The sequence below is a fragment of the Enoplosus armatus genome, chromosome 9 (genome assembly GCF_043641665.1).
Source record: "Enoplosus armatus isolate fEnoArm2 chromosome 9, fEnoArm2.hap1, whole genome shotgun sequence".
Taxonomy (NCBI): domain Eukaryota; kingdom Metazoa; phylum Chordata; class Actinopteri; order Centrarchiformes; family Enoplosidae; genus Enoplosus; species Enoplosus armatus.
In genome coordinates this window covers 5,836,578-5,863,543 of record NC_092188.1, presented here as the reverse complement: position 1 = coordinate 5,863,543, position 26,966 = coordinate 5,836,578, and the positions used below count along the sequence as shown (strand labels likewise).

General features: G+C 41.4%; 1 protein-coding gene across 1 annotated transcript; it reads right to left on the bottom strand.

The window, feature by feature from the left end:
- Window positions 1-2,778: 2,778 nt before the first annotated feature.
- gramd1a (GRAM domain containing 1A) lies at window positions 2,779-25,951 on the bottom strand. The gene is made up of 19 exons (XM_070911547.1): window positions 25,482-25,951; window positions 18,233-18,449; window positions 17,285-17,305; window positions 16,932-17,016; window positions 16,654-16,757; window positions 16,336-16,431; window positions 15,914-15,994; window positions 14,897-15,015; window positions 13,780-14,089; window positions 12,228-12,381; window positions 10,967-11,113; window positions 9,787-9,908; window positions 9,047-9,189; window positions 7,694-7,797; window positions 6,353-6,583; window positions 5,990-6,074; window positions 3,741-3,848; window positions 3,099-3,219; window positions 2,779-2,919 (listed from the first exon to the last, which is right to left on the bottom strand). Exons 1-19 carry the CDS (start codon window positions 25,949-25,951, stop codon window positions 2,818-2,820), a joined length of 2,820 nt encoding a protein of 939 aa, XP_070767648.1. The 3' UTR covers window positions 2,779-2,817.
- Window positions 25,952-26,966: the final 1,015 nt, after the last annotated feature.

Below are 26,966 nucleotides of genomic sequence, written 5' to 3'. Positions count from 1 at the left end.
GACATCAGTATTTCCCCAGCATGTTCTACTAAACCTTAACCTTAAGTAAGAGTTTGTTTGAGTTTCATTTCACTCCTCAGTTACATTTTCCCAGCAGATTCAGGGATTCAAACTGGCGTCCTCTGGTTATAAAACAGTAAATACCTCAATCTGTGGATGGCCGAGAAAAATGCAAACTCAGCATGAGCACAAATCCCTGAGTCAGCGCTTTTATGTTGTGACTGGATTGTCTGAACAGAGGATTTCTCTTTGGATAAGATTACAGTTTCGTTACAGAATCCGATCCCTTCTCACTGTGTGAACTCGGTAACATTGAGCAACATTTGTCATAGATTTAATCAAGGAAAAGTAAACTTTGTGCAGGTAAGACAGAGTTGAAATGGTTGTCAGAAAGTTAATCTGCAAATATTTTGATAATCGATTCATGGTTTTAGTCATTTAGGAAAGAAAGATGCTTCTCAAATGTGACCTATGAGAGTTGACTGATACGCTTTGGGTTTTGGACTGTTATTCAGACAAAACAAGACTTTTGAGGACATCACCATGGACGAAATTGTGTCCGACTTTAACTTGATTCACTGATTACCTGAGTAACTTGCTGAAAAACTCACTTGTTCCAGCTTCTCAAATGTGACTATTTGCTTTACTTTATCTTCTATGATATAAAACTGAATATTTTGTTGGTTGGACAAAACAAGCAATTTAAATATAACAACTTGGGCTTTGGGATAATGTGATTTTTTTTTTTTTTTAACCATTTACTGACCTTTTTGGGACCAAATAACAGACAGATAAATCAATAGAGAAAATAATATCCACCAATCCACCGCACAAGTTGACCCAAATCTTTTCAAGGTGAAGACACACACAGACTCAAAGATGAGCGAGGAGCTGTTGCATGTTTTAGAACTTTTCATTTCTCTCCATGGCATGGTGTACAATCACATCTTTACAGTACATTCTCATCCCCACTCCTCATCCGTCTCTCTCTCCCTCATTCTACCCCTGACCCCCCTCCCTCCCTAAATAAATATTACACCCTTTTGTTATCCACGGATGGCCATGCACAGCATGGCCCACATGCTTCTGTAGCCGCCATTTTCAGTGAAATGGAGAGAGAGAGCGAGCGGGTGAAGGGGAAGAGCACATAGAGGAAAGAGAGGAAGAGTGGGGTTGAGTGATGAGAGGAAGAAGAAAGCAAAGAGGGAGTACAGATGGGTGAGATGTTTTCACATCATCAGAAGAGGCCAGAATCGAGTGGACGGAGAGGACCGGCTGAAAATAAACAACAAATAAAAGACGACAAAATAATAAAGATAGAAAATGAAAAAGGAATTGAATAAAAAGAGAAAACAACAAGTGAGTCAAATTAATCTTACAAACAAAAAAAAAATCAATACTGCAAAACAGATTCCCTTTTTCTTCACATGAGCCTACAAAATTCTGGTTGGTCCTTTTGTTTTGAAACGCCCGGCCCAGTTGGACAACGAAGTAGCTGACCGTTCTGATATTATTATATATATAAGTTTCTACCTGATCAAGTCTACGGTAAATCCTGAACTGTTAAGGTCTGGCTCTGTGATACAAAGAGTGAGCAACCAAACGTGAAAGAGAAATCTCCAAAAACAAACGCAAATATGAAAATGTAACATCGAGGACTCCTCATGAACACACACACACACACACACACTTGTCAAGTCAAAATCTTCTTTGCTTGTTTTTTTCACTGCCTCTACACACATTCACACACAATGCATCATTATTATTATTATTATTATTATATACTACTTTGTTTGAAACATTCAAAAAGTACTAGAATCACTATTGTCATTATTGCTGTGACAGTAATCCTTCTCGTGTAGCTCCTCTTGGTCCGCACTGCAACAGCAAATCAGAGCACAAAATACCCACCAAATGACTTCTTAAGAGCAGGACAGGACTTCAGATCAAAAGTCATTGGTAATAATAAATACTGTAACAGTCAGACGCAGCTTGCTGTCCTAACAGACGACCCAACACACTGATTTTGAAAAAAGATAAAACCCAGACAGGACTGGGAGGAGTGGGAGGGTGTTTATCTTCAGATGTATAATTCACATCTAAAAATGAGGGTGAAAGTGTCTGGTGTTGAAATGTTCCTCACCCCCTTTCACAGAGGACCGACGGCCTTTCAGGGGGCTCAACTCGGACACGGCAGAACAAATCCCTGATGGAGAGAGCGAGAGAGGCGTCCTACTCCTGTCAGCACTCTCCCCTCTCTCCTTCTGGGTGTTTGTCACCCCCCCCCCCTTTTTTGTTTCAGCAGGCGTTCACTAGAGGCAAAGGTATCTAACTGTTCCCAGGACTAGGAAGAAGAGCACCTATGAAATGTTGCATGTCAGAAGAGGAGCTGAAGTCTATGATAGTCATAAAATGCGGGGGGAGGGTCTGAAACGTAGTTGGCCATTTTGAAATGTCTCTATGATTCTTGGGGAGTGGATCGGCCCACCAGTGGCCTGTTTCCATACACTACATACAGGTGACTTGCAGCTGTAGGTAAATTATTGCTGTGGTCCTGATAGCTTCCAGTCTGACGAGAGTTCACTGAAGTTGTTACTGGTTGAGGCTGGAGGCAAACGTTGCCATTTCAAGTCAGTCAGGCGAGTAGAGTAGTTGGGGGTGATGTAGCCCCCCCCCCTTGCATGTCCCACTCCTGGTTTTCAAATTTGGAAATGAGGAAATAGATCCAAGTTCACCGCCCCCCTCTTTTCTACCAGGGTGTGTTCAGAGATGGGAGACAGTCAGGGGGGAGGGGGGTGTTGACCAGAAGAGGCAGGCTCAGGCTTCAGTCAGGGACTCTGTGACGGTGTCATCAGGGGGGTCCTGGTGCACCTCAGGGACCACGATTCCCCGGTGGAGTTTTTCTAAAGACTGCTTCATCTGGGAGATAAACATGGATGGGTGATGGGGTGATGGGGGGGTGAAAGAGAGGTCGGGTCAGATATACTGGATTATATAATGCAATGATGATCCAGCACATTACGAGCACAAGCAGCTGGGTCTCTGCCGACATGCGCTACAAGCAATTTACTTCACTTCAAATAAATAGACACGCATACCTGGTCGAGCAGCGTGACAGAGGACTGCAGGATCTGCTGCCACTTGCTGAGCTGAGCCTGATGAAACTGCCTCTGAAGCTGCAAAACCTGAGCCCACTCTCCAGCTGTCTGAGGCAAAGGACTGAGGAGAGGAAAACAAGAGAGGAGAAAGGAGAGGAAGAGGTATGGGGAGATAACAAGGCAAGTACAGAGTCATTCAAATGTATATAGCCAGTGGTCAGTAGTATAAAGTTCTTAAACCTGCAATAACTGATTTTTGGGCCACTAGGGGGCAGCAGAAACAAGCTGTAAACTCAACAGACATATTGTCACAGTTCATGTGGCGAACTTGTTAGCAGCCTGTTTAAACATCCAGCAGATACAGAGCAACATTAGTATTCATTTTGATGTGTGTTTTCTCAACCTGATGAATTTCAGTCCAATAGTTACTCTCCTTTTACCTCTGTTCTGGTCTCGACCAACTCCTGAGGGAAATATCTGGCTCTTTTGCTGCTAAATGCCCCACTTTGTTCACTAGCTAGTTGCTAACTTTGTCTGTCTACCATTTGCTGCTGAACAGCCTCAGATCCCACAAGAATAACCGCCAATTAACACCATAATAGAGAGTCTGTATTTGTATGGAAAACAGTGTGGTGCCTTTACCTGTCAGCAACAGAATAGGAGTGCCATGTCTCCAGTGTATGGGCCGCTCTTTCCAGAGCGTACAGCTTGTAGAACAGCAGCATGTTGAGAGCCACCAGCACCACCAGACTGACAGGGACAGAGAGGGAAGACAATTGTTCTTGTTTACTGATTTGAAAATGTTAAAAAAATAGTGAAAGTGCTTCAACAAATCACTAAGAGAACATCAGTCTGATATCAGCAGCAAAATGCCAATACTGATACACGAATACAGTGTTTGTTACACACCCCAGCACTTATTCACCACACAATGTAACTTCATTGCAGGAAAAATCCACCCTGACACACACGTCAGTGTTTTAAACAACTATTACTGTTGATCTTATATTTTTTTGTTCCAGTTGATAACTGCGCAAATGTAGAGGACATGATGTAATGTTTCCAATTTAATGCCTGATAAGGACTACGTTCTAGACTCACTAACAGTCAACAATCACACATTACTGACATAGATACTAATTTCTCCACTGGTAGTGGCTACTATAGACCAGAAAGCAATGCAACCACAAAACACGTTGCGTGTTGAGCCAAGGCTTTGATCCCTTTTTCTTGCTCTGCTATAACTGTTGGTCTCTCCATCTTCATGTCATGAGTCCACAGCTGAAAACTTGTCAAGTCCTGTTCTTTAAAGGCTGTTGAAAGTCACTCTGGGAAATGCAGGAAATGCTTGACTGAGTTGGTGGTACATAAAGCAGATGGAGGAAAAGTGGTGAGACCAAAAACATAAAACTGATATACACTGACCATACAAAACAGTCTATGGGTGTTTTTCACACCAAACCTGTTGGATTTAGTTCATACAAACTCTGGTGTGTTTGCCCGGTTAGTGCGGTTTGTTTGGGCTGGTGAGACAGCTGTCAATCAAACTCTGGTGCTGACTAAACAACCAGATCGAGACCGTCTTAAAAGGAGGGTCTAAGTCCGCCTGCAAGTGGACTATGCTACAGTTTTGTGGTCTGAAAGCAAAAAGACCAACCACAGGATTGTACGACAGTAGATTTTAGTTTGAATTCAAAAGTTACTATCAAATCTATGTCAACAGCGTGATCTATATTTATGCAAATAATCTGGTAACTATGGTAACATATTTGTGCATCAGCATGCAAGTGAATCAGAAAGTGAAAAGAAGTTAAAAGAGGTGTGTTGAGCTTCAGCACCCCTCATTTAAAATTAAATGAAATATAGTAAGTAACTACTTCTCTCTATAATATTGCAGTTTCTCATCCCGTTTGTAATCATAATTCATAAAATGAGGTTGAGTTGCAGTCACGACTAATAATGCTCATAATCAGTTGTTTCCTCATGAATCTTTGAGATGATAAATGAAAACATAAGATGCAGTAAAGTGCTGCATGTCTTGCCGTCACTGGAATTAGATTCATTTCTCAGTGTGAACAAGAAGCAGATCAGAACTAAAAAATACAGGTGTGAAAAGGGTGCATTTTAGAGTGAATATGAAGCAAAACTAATGGCAGCATGACCGCATATCGTCACACACGTTACGTAAATACGGACTTAAAAATCACTCCGGCAGTCAAAGGCTGGGAAGAATTAGAGAGAAAATTAGCTTAATATTGAATTTGACCTTAAGAGTATCAAAGGGTGGATTTTTCCTTTATCATTTACATAGCTCTTATTTATGTAGCCAGTGGTATAAAATCAAAGCCTCTCATACGAACCTGATACAGATCCTATGCAAGTATTGCAGAAAGGAAGGGAAAAGAAGAGAAATAGCAAGACAGGCATTGTGAGGCTGTTAGTATGCAGAAGATTGATATCCAACGTGTCTGAATGAGGGAGCATTCAGACGAGGATAGAACCAAGACAGCAGAAAGCCAAAATAACCAAAAATATACAATCAAACAAGGGATTTGATCAGGTGGGAACTCCTAAAATTCCTCTATATTACACGATAAAGGATGTACTGTAATACTAAGGACCACATGCAAGGACACACAGAAAATCCCTTTCTTACATAACATAATCTCTATTTAGAGACGCTCAACTCCGTTCTGAGTAACTCATTGTGTGTGAGGTGACTTGTGAATAAGACACAAGATTCATATGATCAGTGTGCAGTAAAACATAAAACATGCTGGAAACGATCTTGAGTAATAATAGCCAGGGGGGAGGCTCAGAATAGGGATCCAGACAGACAGTCTGCTGTTATTCATGTGCTCAATGCCACAAACACACACACTTGAACTTACATGAAGCTGACGATGAGGAGGATGGTGGATATACTGTTGGGTCCTCCACCACGTGAACGCTCTCCCAGCTTTATATACTGAGCACCTAAAAAAAACAAAACAAAAAAGTAATAGCTCACTTATAATAAAAATACTATACTATCGCTTCAAAACAGACCAACAAAAGAATTCCAGTAAAATGATTCTCTATAATTCTTGACATCCCATTATGTTCAAGGATCCAAACAGAACCACTAGAGGGTAGTATTGTACAGGAGATCTATTCCGGCTTTTTGTTTGGTTGCATAACCTTGAACGTTGGTGACAAGGGTTGAAATTCCAACACTGACCCAAAACATTTCAGGATACAACTGGCTGACTTACTGGCGTCCCTCCTGTCCCTCTCCTCTCCGACTCCTCTGTCCCCTCGGTCTCCGGTGCCCATGCCTCCTCCCTCCCTCTCTCTCTCCTTCTCGCCCTGCCTTCGAGAGCAGGTGCGTTTGCGGCGGCGCAGGGCAGGTGGGGTCTTGGCAGCGTCGGCCCCTACTGCTTCGCCTGTTGTTACCACAGAAACCTCAGACTGCAATAGCGTCTCCAGCTTGCACACCTCGCTCTCTGCATGGGGAGGTATTAAGAAAAGTGAATTAAAGCCAGCAATGTATGGTGGAGGGACAAATACAACTGTCACAACATGTCCTACACATGGATGAACAGCCAATCAGTATACATGTTGAGGAAAGACGTATCATAACTTGTATCAGTATCATAACTTGTCAAGTACCCAATGCTGGCACTGAATACTTGGTCACATTCTTGGTATTTTATTACACGACTATCGGATATTGCCTTGTTTAAGTAATATTTTAATTAATTTGAAGTATGTGTGGGTATTAGTGGACAAAGTGCTTGTATGACTGTGTGAAAACAAACAAACTAATTTTGTTATTTACTTATTTAGGGTACAAAATGTGTTTAAAAGATCCCCTCCAGACATGTTAGGACACATTAAAAAACGTATTTCATTTGAAATGTTTAGTGACTGGACACAAAATGACTTCACTGAAAAGCTGGAGGTGTCTAATTTCAACATAACACTCACGTAAATCTCATATTGGACCACAATTGGCTTTCATTTCAAAATTGTAGGTACATGTCTTAAATCAGATTTAAGACGAACACAGTTAAACTTTCAGCAGATGAATGTGATCAAACATTCAAGTTAAGTAACAATAAGCAAAACACATTTTTGAGTGGAGGGAGATTTTAAATACAAAACAAGGTATTGAAAAACATTTATTGACACCGAAACACACAAATTCAAAACAGCCATTCCTAATTCTAAAAGCGTTGACCTGTCAAAATAGTCAGGTCAATTTAATCTGGAAAATCAAAATGTACATAAACCTGGACCACATTAACAGACTCTCATCATCCATTTTATGTTGAAAAGAGGAAGTAGGAGTAACTCTCACAAGCTTGTGATGCTTGCAAGCATATTCAGGCTACAACAAACTAAGAGACAATAGGCAGTGCTCTTGCGTTTTGTGATCCGCAATATGAAACTGTGCATTTGGCTTTCATATCAAGCGTGCTCAGCTTATGCAGTTTCACTCTACTTTTGTTCACTTATTTACAAAGGGGAAATAAGTCTGAATAGGTCAGCTTGGTTTCCACAGGCTGTGTTTATACAGCAATAGGTTGGAAGAGGCCGAACATGTGACTCACCCATGTGTCTGTAGTACTCCTCAATGCCACTCCAGGTGTTCTTTTCAATCAATGCTTTCACCAGGCTCCACGGCTGCTTCCTGTAGCAGATGTCTGAGGAAACTCTGGGCAGAGAAAAAGCAAACAAACCCTGTTTAAAACATATATAGACAAGACAATCTAATGTGTTTACAAAGAAAAAACATTCAAATTTTTAATGAAGGACAATTCAACCTGCTCTATATTGATCTAAAATTAATTAATGATATCATACATTTCCCGTGACTTTCAACCGGTGCCTGACAATAAGCAGGAACTTGTGTAATTGGCCGACACAAGTTCCTGCATTTCCTACAATTTCCCTTTGAAACTGATCAATCTAATTGCGAAGTTTTCACATGAGCACTTAAGTAAATTAAATGGTTAAGATATCACGATATTCCATGTTCCAAAGAAAGCAATCAGAAAACACTCCAATCTCAGTCCACCAAAGTTTAGAAAATTATGGACTTTCTTCACAGTTTGGCCAGAATATACTACTACTGGATTTTTTGTTAAATAAGCCTGTAACTAGAAACCATCACCTACTCAAATATGTTTTTTTGGGAAAGACACACTGCTGCGACAAAGCACTAGAGAAAAGTTGTAAATGACAAACAATAGTAGAGAGAGTGCATCGTCTTTCCGGGTCTTTCACAAGACTCAAGTTCACAATTATCCTGAGAGCAGAAAGTAATCATCATACAGCATTATAAATGAACTATCACTGCTGGCTGAATGAAAAGTTTGACGCCACTGGTGCCGGTTTACTCCATTTTGGATTCTCTTCAGATTATTAGTGGAGCAGCCACATTGCATGAGTCAAGCAAAAAGGGTCTGGAAATAAAAGCAGCAGCTGTTCAGTGTTAGGACCGGCTTTTTTTAAGTATCAGGAAAGCAGCAAGGGACACTAGACGAAACAAGGGAAAGAAAGCTCTGATGGGATCATTTCATATACCAGGGAGATCTTCTGGTCCCCAGGCTGAGGGACTTATCCACGCAACTACAGTTTGCATCATCTATTTTGCAGGACACAGAACATGGGTAAACAAGGATCGTACAGATCAAATGTAAATGTATTTTTCGTCGTGCTTCCCCTTGTAGGACCGGCAACACCTGTGTTAAGCAGCTGCTCAGGTTTATAAGATGGGTCAGTGTTTGTTGCCGCTTCAATGCTCTATTTGTTTGATAAGGTTTCATTCAACATGAGCGTAATCCTGAGTATAATTGTCACTTTCGGCTTTTCTGTTTTGACTGCTGTTTTCACAGTCAGTGGGTGAGTTAAAGAAAACCCCACCCTCGTGGAATACCCCGATAAGACAACGACAAACCTACCTGAGGCGGCTCTTGTGCTTGTTGATGGAGGTGAGGCAGTATCTGTGGACAGTGTAGAAGTAGTCCTGGTAGGGGATGCCTGAAGTGATGACCTCTGAGTCCACCACGAGACACTCGCCACGGGAGCTGCTCTTATGCAACGTCTGTAAGCAGGAAGAAAAGTAGAGATGGATAATTAATGGTACGCAAACTTAGTTTTTTTTCCTGATACATAACAAAACCATCAACTGACCCTTCTGCTAGTTTGGCTTCATCAGAACTACTTGTTGGATGGTTGAAAAGCTTTGGAAACCCACTCTACCCAAACACTGAACCCTGTTCAAAAATCTCAGCTCATGAAAGAATAGTTTAATATTTGCATTGAACAGCCGAATCCCATTAGACTGACAAAATTCTGAGTCGGGTACAGCCCTAGCACCGTTATCCCTGTATTTAAACGATATCACGTCTCCTCCCCTCAGGTGGCTTTTCACTCCGCCTTCCAGGGTGGCCAACTTTGGAACAACTATAAAACAACATTTCCGACGTGGTCTGACAAAACGTCATGCGGACCATTTCTCTTCTAGCGTAACTTGGCCTTCAGTCTCCGTATGTTTATCTCGCAACAGTTCACCAGTTAGTTTTTGCACCACAGCAAGAACTTTAGCAAAAATTAAAAGATCCCCAAGATACAACTACATACTATAGGGAGCAAAAGGGCTAACTAATGAAACTAAAAAAAATGCTGGTGTTTGTCTGACCTGCGTCTCCACCACAGGGGCGGTCTTGGGGCCGAGGGGGTTGTTGAGGGCGATGGTGTAGCTAAGCACACGGCTGGTATTCCCACTGCTGCTGTCCTGCTGCCATTCACCCACCGACAGGTCTGAGAGAGAGAGAGAGAGAGAGAGAGAGAGAGAGAGAGAGAGAGAGAGAGAGAGAGAGAGAAAGAGAGAGAGAGAGAGAGAGAGAGAGACACACACACAGAGAGAGAGAATCAAGAGAGGGCAACAGACAAAAAGTCCCAAGAGATTTTGTGAAAATGAGATGGCGAAAGGAGAGGAGAGGTTGAGAATTTGTAAATGAAAAAGGAAAGAGACCATGAGATTCAGAGGGGTTGAAGTAAGAGAGAGAGACAAAAAGAGAGGTCAATCCACGTTCCTTCATAAAAAAAGAAAGAAAGAAATGCCCCAATTAGAGCTGCACAATGTTCCCAGGCAGGCTGGGCCTCCAACTGGGGTAAGCCCTGGCCAAATCAACTCCACAGCTCCACCTCTGTCCTCATTTAAACTACAACAGAAGAATGTCCAAAATACACACTAGCATTTATGCAAAGATGACCATAATTATCAGTCTATCAAATAAAAATAATAGATGTACACCGGCAAAGCAGGCCATGAAAAAACAGTGTGGCAAAGAAAAGAAGAAGCCATGATGGAGGGTGGTTAACACAGTGGCACCCTCATTAGTGGCACAATACAGTGGGCTACAGCATGTCTTTGAGGGTTTGGGGGTACATCACGACATTTATATTTAACTGCTCACTGCAAACATCAGGTTCTAGTGACGAACACAAAGAATGAAAGAGAAAGTGAGTTTTTCACTGACAGCAGCCTCAATAGTCCAGTAAGCAGCAGAGCAACAACAAACACTGGGTCATAACTGTCACTGTCTCAACAGGAAAAACTTGCTCTCTTGCACGACGCAACAAGTTAATGCAAGTTCTGTGGTGGTTGCTGAAGTGCATTCTGTTCAATGTAGGAATATCACATCATCATCAAAGATCTCGCTAACATGGGTTCAAAGCCCTAATATTTCATCATTAAAAATCAAAGGGAGCTGTGTAAGCCCTAACCTGTATTGTCACATACCAACTGTGTACAAGAAGAATCAAAGTTTTGACCATCGTATTTGTGTGTGTGTGTGTGTGTTTGTTTTACCCACCAGTAAAGTGTCGCTGAGAGAAGAGGTGCTGAATGAAGTGTGTGTCAGCAGAGAAGAGCAGGTCGTGCATCTTGTCCACACTCATGCGCACTGCAGTGTTGATGTGCAGCCGTCCACTCAGGTCAGCGCAGAATGACTCCACTTCACCTGGAGGTCAGAAAGATTCACTTTCCTTTAGATTTTATATCTAAAGTTTGTTTTTCTGGTTATTTTAGTACTCACTGTATTTTTTTGTTGCGCTAAAACATTTATCCCTGTGATGTTACGAGTTATAAATCCTGTGCAGCCTCTGGTTCTAAAAATGGATCCAAATGTAATGTTAAACCTTTGCCAGCGTATGTAAGTATTAAGATGCCTACGTACGTTTGTTTTAGAGGTAAATTTGACATTTTAATAATCACACTTACTCTAGCCGTGATTGTGATTTTATTGCCAAATTACATCAGGGGAAACACAGATTGCTGCTGTATGGCTTTGCTTATTCCTGAATGGGTGAATGCCTACTGAGCAGTTCCTGGTTTACACATTAAAATCTTCTGCTCTCCGCGCTTCATATTAAGCCTTCAGGGAATCAGACCATTATCTTGACAGCTTGGAGGCCATTTTAGGTTAATCATGTGACTGTGCCAAAACAACATGCATATTTCCAAAATAATTATTTGATGTAGTTCAGGACAGATTCACACACAGAGCAGTAAATCAGTCCATGTTAGTGTTTGAAAAACCTTCCCTGCAATTATTGTCGATGTGGAAGGAACAAGAGGTGGAAGCAATGAGGCAGAAAGGAACTTATTGTTCACAGAGATCAGGAGGAAGGGAAAATAACCAGCTATAAAAAGCATTATCACCTTCATAAAAGACAAAGTTATCTCACAGTCAGATTAAAGCTCACAATCTTAACCTTAAGAGTAGATATTAAAAATAGTATAACAGCATAAAAGACATCCCATGAGAGTTTATCAAAATAAGTTTTAAGATGCAATGAAGACCACATTTGACTCTGCAACCTTAAGTCCTTATGGTAGATTTTTAAAAGCCTCTGTACCCTGATGGTACCTGGCTGCAAGAGTGATGTTTGTCGCTGAGTTTTAGTTAACTCTATAATTATAATTATATAACTATAATTAAAATAAAGTATTGTTAAGAAACAAAAATTTACCATTAAAATATATGTATTCTAATCTAATCTAATATTCATATAATTTACTTTCCCATCTCTACTGGGCTCTTGTAGTGGTCTGTTCACCCAAACAACACTCACTCTCTTCTTGCGTGTCAGAGGAGTTGCTGGGGTCTGTGGGTAATTCCTCATCGTTGGTGATGTCCAATGAGGAGAGGTTTCCCAGACTGGTGGTTTGCAGGGGCAGCATGTGATTGGCTGACTCGGACAGGCTTTCTCCTCCCTCTTCCAGATTCTGATGCAGTGAGGGGGAAAAAAGCACACCAGAGGACAGTTAGCAAAAGGTTTGTAGGGAAATCACCCCATTGTCATATGACTTGAGAGGAAAGAGGCCTCAGCTGAGCTGACCTCGTGTTGACGCGGCCTGAGCAGACATACCACTGCTGCCGTGCAATTAATCTGACACCGACACACAGCACTCCATTTATTCCCTTTATCTTGGCTTTAGCTTGATCTGTCCATATCAAGATCAAGACAGCAAGGGAAACTAGCACAGCAGCTGTTACACAGTATTCCACATCCTTACTTACATACATCCTGTATTTTATGTTTTGTATTTTTTGTCATTTTTATATTATATTTCACTTCATTTTATTTTGTTTTAATTGATTTTGTTTGCATTTTTAAATATTGATCTAATGCATTATTTATTTCACCTTATTTAAGCATTGTAGCTGTGTTTGAAAGGGGCTATACAAATAAACCACTTTGTAATCAAGTGACTGTGTTTTGTAGAGTACCGTCATTTGAATCCAGTTAATAAAAAATAAATCACAGGTCACAAATATTTTAGAAGGCTCATGTCAGTAATGTTTCAAGAGCCAGTGAATAGTTTAAGGAGAACAACTCCAGCATACAGATTAAAGTGGTACATCAATTTGAGTGCTAAACTAAACTACTAAGCACTACTAATGCCAGCTTGTACTGTAAAATGTCTACATTGTGAAAATGAAGTTATTACAACGTGCACAAAAAGGTTATTTTCAGTCAAAAAGAACAAAGACGACAGCTGCTAGCAGTCTTGCGTCACAACAGTCCCATAAGTTGTGATGTGAATAGTTACACTACATGCACACCTGCCGCAGTTTAAGGGACTGTTGTGACTCCAGGTGTCCTCCGTCTCTGACTATCTAGTAGTGAATCTAGCGGTCACATTTAAGAGAAGGAAAGGCTGAAAAAAGACTCTGCACACAGTTTGTTGTTTGTTTGTATTATCTTTGGTCACAATGTGTCACCGGAGCACTCCATGCCTGCCTACATGGCTAGCTAGCCAGCTGTCTGCAAATATCAGCCTGATTTGTCTTGTGACACCAATAGGTGCAGATGAATTAGTGAGCGGACTTTTCTGCTCTGTCTGCGCTGAAACTGATTATTAAAGTAAAAGTCGCTATTTAGCATTTGGTACTGGCAGTCCATAGCTATATGTGATAATCTGTATTTTTTTCAAGATGTATAACGATGACAGCCTTGTAGGTGGTGCAGGTCTTTTATTATTCTTGCTCAACTGTCTTGCACATGAAGTAATGAAAAAATATGACCTCTAATGCAATCAGACTATGCACAACACTACACTGAAGACTAGCTATTGCAAGGTTGTATGCCTAAGTACGTGTGGATGTGAAGAAGAACTCACAAAGGAGGCAGCAGCAGAGGCCGGGGCCGAGGCAGAGGCGTTGGTGGGAGTAGTGGATTGCAGCGAGCTGTGGGAGCTGGGCAGGCTGAGTTCAAGGGGGTCAGAGCTGAGTCTGCGTCCAGATGAGGAAGGCACCTCTATGGGCAGACAGGAGGCTGAGGAAGGGGGAGAGGAGCCCCCGAGGTTGGTAGCTGAGGGAGAGCTGGCTGGACCGCAGGGCACCAGGGGAGGTGGAGAGCTGCCCGTGGAGGGAACAGACACCGAGCTCAAGTCTAGTAGATCCGTGACCGACACTGAATCGTCTCCTGGCCTGGGGAACGGATGAAGAGGGAGTGAGAGTGAGTGAGACTGAGACACATACAGAGAAAGTCAGACTGCCAGAGAAAGAGCCAAGTGTTTGTTAGAGAACTAGGAAATCTTTAACCAACCAGGCACTTAATGCAATTGTTATGCTAGCTAAAAACACTAGTTCATAAAACTTAAATTAATTACTTGGATATAATCTGCTGAAAAAAACAAACAAACAAGCCCTGTCTCATAATGAGCAAGGATCGGCTTGTTTGGTTAAAGAAAGAGCAAACTAACCCCTCAAGCTACGTGTATATCAGTTAGAATGGTGGTATTTTCACATTCATGCAACCCGAGAACGTGATGAGAAATGGTTTTTTTTTCTGCTGCTGCTTTTTCTGTTTTAGCAAGTAACCACTTAATGGTTAAGTGGTTACTTAAATGCCCTCTCCGTCTCTCTAGTAAACAAAATGCCCAGCTTAGAAGAAACAGCATGATTAATGATGCATAGTAGTTTTTATCTGACAATTTGATAGTAGTATTTATTATTTGACAATGACAATAGTATTTAGGAAAAAAAAGAATAATAAAATAAAAAGAAGCACTCTCCTGTCCTAGCTGACACAAGCTTTACTCCAAAAATGGTTACTTGTTCTCATGTTTTTAACATACTTATTATAGATTTCAACAAATTACACAGAAAACACAAACTACAAACTTTTTTCTTTAAGTGTGTTCACACGTCTGCACACATACATCAACAATATAAGACTCTTAAACAACATGTACTGCACAATATATTGGCGTGTTTTTACACATGAAAACTCACAGTAGGCCATTCATGTGTTCGGCAGTGGGGGAGACATAGTCGTCATCTTCACTAGTGAGGCCCAGTTCAGTGCCATAACACTGGTGTACGATGTGCCAGAGCTCTTTGGGGGATAGAGACTGCAAAATAAACAGAATCAAGAATCAAATTAAAAATGACTGATTTGCTGATATCTACATTCATGTATTGCCATAATTTATAACGCAACAGCTCTACAGCTCTCCATTTCCTGCATTCACGTAAAGTTTAGCAGTATATGTAGACACAGCTGGTAGAGACTGTATGGCTGGTGCGGCTAACCCAGACTTACATGACACAAAGAGGTGTATTTACAAGTCTAGGACGCCTCTGTTCATTGTGTGACCGTTTTAATTGATTCTCAATGCCAATGATTTCTGTAAATAGGATGAACAACACATAATGAGGTGGCGATTAAGTAGTGAAAATAGGGACATAAAACCAGTCAGACACAGCCACTTAATTATCTGCATAATACAGTGAATAAATTCATAAGGGTCACTCATCATGTGAGATCATCAACATCTTTTTGGTCTTTTCTTGTTGTCAGACTTTGACATTGTGCTTCACAGTAGACTACGTTGAATTCTGCTGAAGTTTAATCCATCATCTTAGAAAATAAGTAAGTTTGAAGTTAACACTTCTGATTGTAATCACAATATATAGCACGTTTGATAGCCTTTTACAGGTGAAACAGCCAGTAAAACCAGACATCGATGAGTCAACATCTTGTAATGTTTCCACTACACACGTTTCATCTTGCCATCTGCTGCCATTTTCTTCATTACTAAGCTGCTATGTTTCTGCACCAGCGCTGTCCAAATAAATGTCTATATTCAAACTCCGCAAATAACAGTGATTTAAATTGTTCTCCCAAGCCTGTGTTTGTGGCCATCTCCTGCTTCTTGGCAATGCTTTCTATTCTAAGATGTTAACTACCAGCCTTGTCACACCAAGCAGAAGCATAAACTGCCAGGAGGGTGGGAGAGGAGGTTGTACCTTGTCCAACAGTGCGTTCTGCCACAGACGGAAAATCATCATGAAGCTGCGATCCCTTGCTCCGAACGATGTGAAGAAGTGCTGAGAGGGTGAACATTAGTGGGACAGGAAGGAAGGAAGAAAGAAGAAAAATGTGACAGTGGATTTGACGGACGGTTTCTCTCTGTTGGGATGTTTTCTTTGTCATGGTCAGTGGAGATAAAGTTGAGTCAGCTCATTTCATACTGCTTCACTGGCAAAAAATGATTTAAAGTAAACCGTATCAACAGCCAACACTTTTAATGCTTTTGTAGCAGCAGTTAACTCGTGTTAATAAACTACAGAAATACACTTTTTTTTATAACAGACTAAAATTAAAAGGCTTCAGTTCTTTGAAAATGGGCCCAAACTAGGGCCCAATGTTATTTGTGCTCGAGTCTGACCTTCTCATTGTCAGTGCTGATCTGGATGGCGTTTGGGATGAGCTTGGCAGTCTTCTCCTTGGTCATAGAGGTCACGTCTTTCAGCAGGATAGTGATCTGAAAGGAGAAGGAGAGATTTACTGTGTGTATGTTTTAGTGTGTGTTTCTGTGTGCGATACTCTTATCTCACCAAGAGCCTGAGTGTATCTATATTGATCTGCAAACAAGTGCATTAAAAGGACTTCTTATCTGATTGCAGGTGTGACATTAACCCAGTTATAACAGGCATGTGTTTGACTGTGCGCGTGCAAATGTGTACACAGTGTGTGCATGACTTACAGTGGTTTCCCAGCGGAAGATGTTACTGTAGAAACAGAGCCAATTCTCTGACAGATAAAGGCGGCCCTGAAGCAGTATGTCCTTCTGCAGAGCGCAAGAGTAGTCTGAGGAAAGAAACAGAAAAAGAGAAGAGGTCAATTGACAGAGAGACAGTGTGGGGTTTTTCATGTATTTATCTTCTTATCTTCTTGAGTGCGTGGTGACACAGATGTAGAGCTCAGCACGCACAGAGTTTATCATACGCCAACATGTCTTTGACGCCTGTGTGTCTAACTCACCCACTATAAGTCGCTCTGTGTCAGGAAGTTTCTTAAAGAGTTTACGAAAATCCTCATTCCGCTGTTTGTATGTAGGACTGAGAACCTGAGGGTGAGGACAGGAAAGAGAAAGGAGAACATGGTACTCTACTTCAAAACTAGTCTGCACAACAGTTGTTAGCCTTAGGCTAGACTGGTATATTTGGTTAAGCAAGTGAGAAAAACACTGTTTGTAACTGAAAGATAAACATTAATTATAGATTTTACTATGTCAAGTAGTTACACCCGCCTGGAACTAAAAGCAGACAAATATCAGCAAAGTCAGGTACCCTGGAGAGAACATAAATAATGAGGGGCTGTTAATGTATACTTACATTGTACCAGCTCTGCATTTTCTGTAAAGAAAAGAACAGCATATTTAGTAGTGAATAGTACTCAAATTTCTCTGTAACGATAAAAAGGTTACAGTACAGTGATTTTATACAGGTATGGAAAATCTACCGGCATACATAGTTTTGATGAAGTAACCCACTTCACATTTGTATGCATGTGATCCTGCCAGTCCAGTCAGTAGGTAAGCCTGTTTTATGTAACCTTGAGGTTTTGCAGTTTTCAGAGATGTCACAACAATCAGAACTTCTCCATTTTAAAAAGGTGCGTGTCACCAACCAGCTGTAATGAACAGTCAATAGTATAACAAAGAGCATGAAATAATAATATGTGAAAGCTTAGACAAAACCATCAGGCACACAGAATTACATACACTGTCTGGGTAAATTTAAAGAAAGCAAACATGCTAATGTTTTACAGTCCGTTGACAGAAACCTTTAACATTGTGATAGCTCACGTGGCTAACATGGAAGGTAACAAAAACACAAAACAAACATTTGCATTCACTCAAGATTTCTGGTGTAGATGAGAATTTACTGGCATGGAAGTAGGAATGCAATTTTCCCCACTCAAAAACATTTTTATGAATTTCTTTCAAAAGTCAATCTGAAAGTCCAGATTTGAAAATGATTCTTTGATGAGGACACACCACAAGATTGTAGAATAGTCTTGATATAATACCAAAATGTCTGTCCTTGAGATGACATGAAAGAGATTTGAGTCTTTTACTCACACACATAAAGCTTACAAAGCAATGATACTGTATATTGAACTGGGACACTGGTAGTAAGTTCATGCCTTTAGCTTCACCTCTCCGTGTCTGCATATCTACAGACCTCTCGGCAGCAGTAGTTTTAGGATTTCAGCTTTAGGATTTAAGCTTAGCACCGATCTATAACATATCACCTTGATCAGTGGATATTCTGAGTTACCTTGGCATTGCGGCTGAAGTGGCGAGAAGCAAGTGGGTAGGCGGATGTGAGGGAGGAGGCAGAAGGTATGGAGGGCAGGGGGCTATCTGAACCTCCTCCTCCACTGTTCTTCTCTCCTCCTCCTCCTTCGCTCTCACTGGCCCTGCCACCCCCAAGGACCCTGCGCCGCAGGGAGGGAGAGCTGCCGGGGGTGCTGCGTGGAGAGTTACTGGCCGTACTGGAGACAAACAAGACACACAGAGAGATTTAGCTCAGGGGAGAACAGATAAAAACTCATATTTCATCGCTAAATTTTGCTCTGTAATGCCTTAAATGTCATGCTATGAATAAAGGCTGCAGGCGTTTCCTATTTGATAATATCATGCCATCTCAAACTGCCTATTCAAGACCAAAGAAAGGCCACGCAAGGCCAGTGTTATCAGCTGAACTCATTTTGAAAGTACAGCAGCCAGACAGCGAGGGTGTTTAAAGCCGTTCAGTTATGGGTCTTAAGGCTGTCCAATCAAAAAGTGTTATTCCTTAATTTTTTTATTTATTCCTTTAGAATAAAACACGACCAAGTCAGAACTTCAGAGAGTTTGTGTTGTAATTACAGGTTTTCAATCAGATTTTCTTCTGGTGAACTTCTGTGTAAAGACAGAGATACAGAGGCGATTGACAATCGATAACAACCAAGACAATGGACTGATCTAAGTATGCAATTTCAAGACCATACTTATAATTGCCATTTATTATAAATTACATCTTCTATACTATACATTTCAGGGTGCTCCTACTGCTGCAAAAACATTTGCATCTAATGTTCAGGTCAGTGACACGTGAAAATGGCTGTATTCACGCCACAACACAGTTTCCAAGGTTGCACCTCATTCCTCAATCAGCAAAACAACCACACATTCACTATTAGCAAACTCTGAAATTTGCCTCTATCTTACAAACATACATACACACACACACACACCTATTTATCATTGTCCATCCCATTATCCTGAGCAGACACCATGAGCAAGATGCCCAAATGGTAGCTTTAAAATCAGTAAACTCCACACTGCAGATCGCCTCCAACTTGATGAATGCCCTGCTTGCTCAACAGTATGTTGCAGTGGCTTCTTTTCTCTCTCCATCCCAACTGGAGTCTAAATTGACCTGAGCAGTGTTAGGACGGAGTTGGGCAAGAAAGCTTTTAAATACACGGCCCCTTTCCCCTGGAATAATGTACAGAAGGACTTGAAATTGGCTGGTGGTGAATTCATGCACGCTCAATGCATTTGCTTCTTAATTTTTTGTCTTTACTTTAAATTCAGACATTTTGTAAACTCATGTGTTTTTATGCATTGTCTATACTCTTTTTTTTTTTTTGGTCTGTCAATGTTGTTTGTATTTATCGTTGTAACAATGTTTTCATGCTTCCCTCTTGGTCAGGTAGCTTTTGAAAGGGAGATGTCAACATTTACTTGGTTTAATAAAGGAAAAAGGGGAGGATGGGGTGACATGAGTACAGCTCAGACCCTGTTCACTTGGTTGCAGTTGTCAATGACAGGAGGGGATGAGTCCAAATTATCATCTCCAAGGCAACACCACAACTGGCTGGGACAAGGAGCAGTGGGGCTGTAGGTACATCCACGAACATTGCGCATAATGACGAGTAGCATTAAGCTATCTTTAGATAAACGTATCTGAAGGCCAGCGGGTGCTGTAAATAGGCTTGTTGTGCGACCGAGTGTGACCAGGGACACTGAGTGAATCTGTGTCAGCATGTGTTTACAAACCGCTGCTAAATCCGTCAGCAACACAGACGTAAACGGCTAACCGGCAGCATTGCCAGAGTTTTCCAAACACAAACCTCTAGCTATCTATCTCTGGTGTAGTGAGCCTTAACATTGTCCTCAAACATTAAAGCGAAGCGAGGTTTTTTTTTTATTTTTTTTACACAGATTAGCTAATGGGCAGCTAGCACACCGGCTACCCGAAAACAATCCAGTCCAGCAAACTCGTTTACAACACTATGGCTGAACAAACACCAGATACAATTAAACAACTCGTTTCAGTTAAGAAGCACTGGGTTGTAAAAAAAAAAAAAAAAGGATGGAGGCTGCTGTGGTCAGTGAAACGGGGTGCTGGACTCAGACAGTGTGACCGACTGAGCACCGACAGGACGAACATAAACATGTAGCTAGCTATCAGTTTAAACAGCTAATATATCAAACCGTGGCTGTGCTTCTACATAAACTACGCATGTCACACCCATATTATCAGTGGGATTTGCAAGCTGTGACTCATTTGACCACACCAAACGCGCACGAACGGTATATGAGGACCAAAGACAAATCACTGCATAGCATATGTGCTATCCATCACACTAGAGGAGACTCTCTCTTTTGGACACTTACTCGAACATGTCATGAGGCGTTTGCGATCCAACTGATCCAAAAACACACACACACACACACGTTGCTGCTCACTATTGTATCAATATGGCACCGTTGTTCCTGTGTGTGTGCAGCTAAAGCAAGCCAGACGCTACATGGGGTGTACGTCCGCTATTTTTGCCTCGTTTTCTTTAGCCTCCTCGGGGTAGAAATGCGCCCATCGTCCACGTCCACCGTCCGGCGGTCGGATATTAATTTCCCATCGTGGCCGACGCCCCTGCACCTTACACCAAGGTACCGGACGGACCGATGCTCCCTATGCCACTTGCAGGACCCGGTAACGGGCTGCAGTCTCTGCGTCCATCCGTAATCTCCTTTGCAACTAGGGAGAGGGTAGGGGCGGGGGGGAGGGAGGTGGGGCGGGGAGGGAGGGAGGAGGCGGCTCCATGTGTTGAGTGAGGCCTTGCTGAGGTGACACAGTGAGGTGGTGCTGAACTTGGGGGGGGGGGGCACCGATAAGGGTGATAAGGCAGAGTCAAAACTGAGGGCGTTTTATCTGAATTCAGAAGGACCGGAACCTCACAGACCGCAGGTCACAATAACATTTACCAACACTGGTATCTTGGGATGAATGTGAAATACTGACTTCTGTAGGCTCCACATGCTTCCTCTATTCATTAACCAAACAGATGCTAAAAACAAGCTTCAACATTAATTTCTCCCACTCATTTGTAGGGATGTCATTTCAAACGAGACAAAGCAACACAACAGGTACTGTGTGTTTTAAATAATGGATTAATCAACCTCAAATGTGAATATTTGCTAGTTTTCTTAGTCCACTGTGATAGTAAATTGAACATCTTTTGTTTGGACAAAACAAGCAATTTAACACACATCACTTTGGCTTCTGGGAAACTGCCATGGGCACTTTTGACAAATGTCTAACATTTTATAGACCAAACGATTAATCAAGAAAAGAACTGGCAGATTAATCAACTACAAAAATAATCATTAGTTGAGGTTAGGTCATTCATTTTTTGGGATGAATACCTTCCCACTATCAGATGGAGGCTCTTGAGTAGAGCATCATACACAACAACAAAAAAGGCTAAAACACTGTAAATACAGAGACCATGTCTGCCTGTAGTGAATCCACCTGGCCAAAGCCCAGAGCCCACGAAATCCTTTAACCCTCAATCTCTCTATCCATTCCTCTGGATTAGAGTCCACATCATAATCCACGCTGGGCTGAGCCAGGCCCACATCTCCACCATTCTGTCTCCCTCTGTGTAATCTGCTTTTCTGAGGTTCACCAATGGCCCAGAATAATGTTAGATTTTCAAGGGCCCGGGTGGGCAATGAGAAAGGGGCAAGAAAAGAGACACAATACAGCCTAGACGGTTATAGGCTTCCTGCCTATAGAATCTCTTATTTCAACAGTGCAAGAGAAAGGAGAGCAGTGCAAGTGAACTTCAGTGAGAGTACAGATCAATGTCTTTGAGCTAATTAGATTGTAGCTTCTGGCATACACATGGTGAAAAATGTACACGCTATCCATTATACAAAACAAACAAATATCTCTATAAAAGCTGATTACCAAAAACTGGTTTGAAGTAGATACAATCGTCCGCCTCTGCAAACTGACACGAGACATTTACGTTCATAGACATGGCAAGAGATAAGAGCTAAACATGTGATAAGTTGTTATTATGACAATCTATCATGTTTACATCAAAATAAGCAGAATGAGGTCTCTGTGTAAGGTGGAATTACCCTTTCAGGTGTACTGTAGAAAATGCATTTGTGCTAGTTGTGTAAAGCAAGTGAAGGCAGCTTTACAGTAGCAAGTCTGGTGACTGAGAAACTCAAAAGGCAATAAAAAGTAAAGGGCATTCAAAGGCTGGGAACAATTGAGATATCAACCTAGTAGATCACTTAATATATTTTGCCCTCACTAACATACAAAGATATCAACCTGTTAGCTGCTCCGAGCTCACAGCTGCTATTAAATTATTTTCATCAGTGACCTTGTACTGCAAGTAGTCACACTAGCAGATTTGTCACTTCTTCCCAAGGTGAAGGCAGATATTTTGGTCGAATAAAATTAGATGTCCTCAAAAAAAAAAAAAAGCCACAATTGCCTAAGGTGGAAACGGACAGGCACACAAGACAACTAAAAACACAGGAAAACAATTAATCATTTGTTTGGGAGCTACAGCCACACAAGCTTAGCAACTTAGATCTTTTGGTTTCCTCTCCGAATACTATAGTGCTGCATCTAACGATTATTTTTGTTATTGATTAATCTGCAGATGATTTTCTCAATTAATAGATTAATCGTTTGATTAAACATGAGGAAACGTTAGGAAATGCCTATCTATATGATGACCTCATCAAATGTCTTAGCTTGTCAGACCAAAATCCAAAAGTATTCAATTTGTTATAATGGTTGACCGAGAAAAGTGTCCATTTTCAATTACCTGAAACAAACATTTTTTGAATTTTTGCTTGAAAAATAACTTAAAATGTTAATAATTGTTGCAGCTCTAGAATACTATCACTGATACATCTCCCTTGAGTAGTGTCCACTGAACACTCACTCTGGATGAAGATTGAGACACAAGTAATTTGCTGTGCAACTGGCTGTTCAAGGAGCCTTTGTAGCAGGCCTGGCTTTAAGGCATGATCAGGATAAACTGCAGCATATAGGACCTGTTCAGACCAACACCATAACATGGAATAAACCTGCATTTTCCGACAGTCTGAAAAGGTTGACATGCATCCAACCTGTGCTTTAAGGTCTGACACCACTTTACTTACATAAAAAAAGTGAGAACACAGGTTCTATAATATTTACAGAATTACTTTATGGTAACTAAAGAATTATCACAAAGATGACTTATAGTACACACTGGCAGGACTTCCCCCTCTCTACCATAAATTCTACTCTTCCCGATGTTAAAGATACTTGAACATGATCATAGACTGTGAGCTGCGGCATGAAGTTTCTACAAGGAGTCCGTATAAAGAAGTTTCATAAAATAACAAGACTTTGTCCCCACTGACGTGAAGTCAATTGTGAATATTGCCCCAATAACAATGAGTCTCCAATGCATCTCGAGTGGCCTTTGTGTCAGTTGCCCACAGTTGATTTTATCTGCAAGAAATATTCCACTGTTAAACAAGAAAAATAAATATTTGCCATAAAAAGGTTGCAGGGGAAGCTTAGCACCTCGCCTTTGGGGCAGGCATTACAGGCTTGTTTTGGTAAATTCAACTGTGTTTGGGGAGTTTGTCATGTTTGTTCAAAGTTGACTAGGAATGTCTTCAGTGTGGTGAAGAACGCATTTGTATTCAAAGTACGCTGCACATCAGGTGAGAAGAGTCCAAATGTTTCTTGAGCAATAATGCTTCCTCAATGTATTTGTGTTCTAAATTTAGAGCTGAAAACCCCGGATTAGATAATTTTGGTGCAAAGTGTGAATAGAGTTATTTATTTCTTTTATGGCTTATCTGAATAATGGTTTACACAACCCTAGACATTTGTTTGCTGGAGCCTTATTCTGAAAAGGCATATATGTGTTAGGATTTAACATCCTTGAAACCTAAATCTTTCACTTGCTTTTTTAGCTATATAAACATACATTTTTCACTATTAAAAGGCCATTGCCAAACCATCATTGGAAGGGTCATATCCAGCAAAACAATATAACTGGGTCAATAAAATGATGTGTAAATGAAGAGGACAAGGGCACAGCTGTTCATATGGAACACAAGAGAGAATCACCCTCTGCTTGCCCTCTGTAGCCCACTGCAGTGGTGCCCAGAACCTCCTCTGATTGGACTCACATGACATCATCAGACTAAGAGCCCGCTCCCATTGGCTGAAGGTGATGTCATGCTTCAGAGGAAGGATAAATGGCGCATGAACCCCGCCTCTAGCTCCTTGTGACGACCCAGCTCTGTTTTTCCTTGCTGCCACAACAGCAGTCTCACTTTCTTTGTTTACAGTTTACGTAACCTTGCTGTTTCAGGTTATCTTTCCTTAAAGCTTATACTATTCTTTGAAAATACTAATCAATAGCAGGTCATATGTAGGATGTATGTTTTCTTAGTTTTAAGTACACGAAGCAAGGGCATGTCTTGCTTCATCACTGAAATTCTACCATTTGAGTGTTGGCCCGCTTTTTTATCTAACGTCCTGGCGTACTATGAAACAACTGAACTTAATCAGGATTTTAGGAGTGTAATCTGTCCTCACTAGTTTTAGCCATTAGCTAATTAACTCCACCCTGTTCTAAAATAGCTGACCTCGTGTGGCATTTGAGAAAAGTCGACTAAGTGTAAATCTGTCAGATGTAAGGCCTTTTTATTCCCCACCAAATGAGAGGCTCCTCACTCCAGTCAGTCATTGCAGGCAAGTCTGGTCTCAGAAGGCTTGAATGCAAATTGGCTGAGGTTTTACAGAGCTATAAGCGTAGAATACCCATGAGACAGTCAAACTTAGTGCTGACGCTCTGTTCTAAGCCACTGAACCCTGTGTGGTGCTGCTGCTGTAAGATAAGTGAGCCAGTTCTCAAGGAGAGAACTGTTGACTGAATTAATGAAAGAAGATGTTTATTTTTACCTATTTTTTTCAGCGTTGTTGTCCTTGTTTTTAGCTGTATGTCTATTTCTATCTTCTATCTTGTTCATGGAACTGTGTGTAACTTTGAGAGCAACGGGGAAAAAAACCCTTGGCCTATAAAGCTGATTCTGAAGAAACTTTCCGGCCTCTGCTCATGAGAGAATAAAAAAAATGCTGCACACTACTTTATTTCATCATAATTTTTTAAAAAAAATCACTGGCTGGTTATTTGGGATGAATCCAGCACACTAACCTGCAGCTCTCCCAGTCAGAATCTCTGCTGAGCAGGCTCCTGAGGGACCAACGGGAGCGCCGGCTGGGAGAGGGACTACGAGACCAGGAGCGAGACGGTGGCAGGAGGAGATCCTGTGAAGGGCTGTCCTGACCTTGCTCTTCCCCCTCCATCTGACTGGCCACAGAGGGGGAGGGCAAGGGGCTCCGATGTCGTACGGTGCCCTTCTCCGCAGTCTCCTCTATTACAATTTGCGTTTTTTTACCCCATTGATGTTTAGGAGAACAGCCTCGCTCTTCCTCATTTCGTTTCTTAGTTCGGGTCCTGCTGCGGTGGAATCGACCGTGGCGGCTGGAGCGCGATGGTCTGGGGCTAGGTGAGCGAGACCAGGACTCTGTATCCGAGGATGGTGGCAGGACAGTCAGCGTGGGGACGGGGATGGGCTGAGCCAGAGTGATACCTTCTGGTCCCACAGGAGGGGACATAGTCATCTTCAGAGCTTTCCAAGGGTTAATTTTCTCTTTCAGTAAAGTCAACTTTAGAGTTGAGGCTGACCCATGACTGGCTGAGATGATCCAGTCATGCTTTCGTTTGATATATTTTAGAAACAGGACAGGTCACATCAAGTACTCCCTCTGGGTAAATCAACTCTGACTTATTAACTAACACAAACCATAATTAAAGATGAGTAAGTATTCTCCATATTTTCTGTGAACTTACAAATAACATTTATTATTAGTGTCTTCACATCAGGAAAGTAAACTTCCCCATAAGTGGTAAAACCGCAGAACACTTCAGAAGTTGACAGTGGTTTGGGTGTTCCTTCACAGTCAAAAATTATGCAGCAATAAGCTAGGAGGAGGCCTGTCAGACAATTTCACAGATCTTCTCAATTTGTGTTCTTTAGGCGATCCTTTTCCAGTTGTGCAGTCTGTCTATATATATTGGCAAAGAGTGGCTAAAATGCTCTATCATCCATCTTCTGTATTTAGCTCATGTGCCTCTCCCCTTCCTCCTCTGCACCTCTTGCACAGTCCGGCGTTTACTTTCTTTCTTCAGTACTCTGCTCTCCTCCCTTCGACAGACGTCAAGCTTGCATTTGCATTGTCAGTCTCATCTTTGCAAGAGTTGAAGTCTCAGACAAAGACAGATCTGTGTCTGAAAGTAGCTACCTGAGGAGTGAAAAGAGCAGAAACTTTGCATTCAAAAGGCTGGCCTACATCTGACTACCACTTTTCTAAATGTGTTATTTCAAGAAAATGTTTTTCTTGAAATATGAATCATTAAACTTTCCCACAATAATAAATGATTGAAAGACTACGACTGATCCTGTCTGGTCTTTGATACGGTCTGCTCCGCCAGTTCTGGGAATATGAGGTCTCATATGACGATGATGATCTGCAATGACATACTGTTCCTGTTACAAGGCAGATCAATAGGATTTATTTATGGTGGTGTAGTTTATATTTTCTGCATTCGTTTGCCCAGGTTTGGAGAATTGTTATT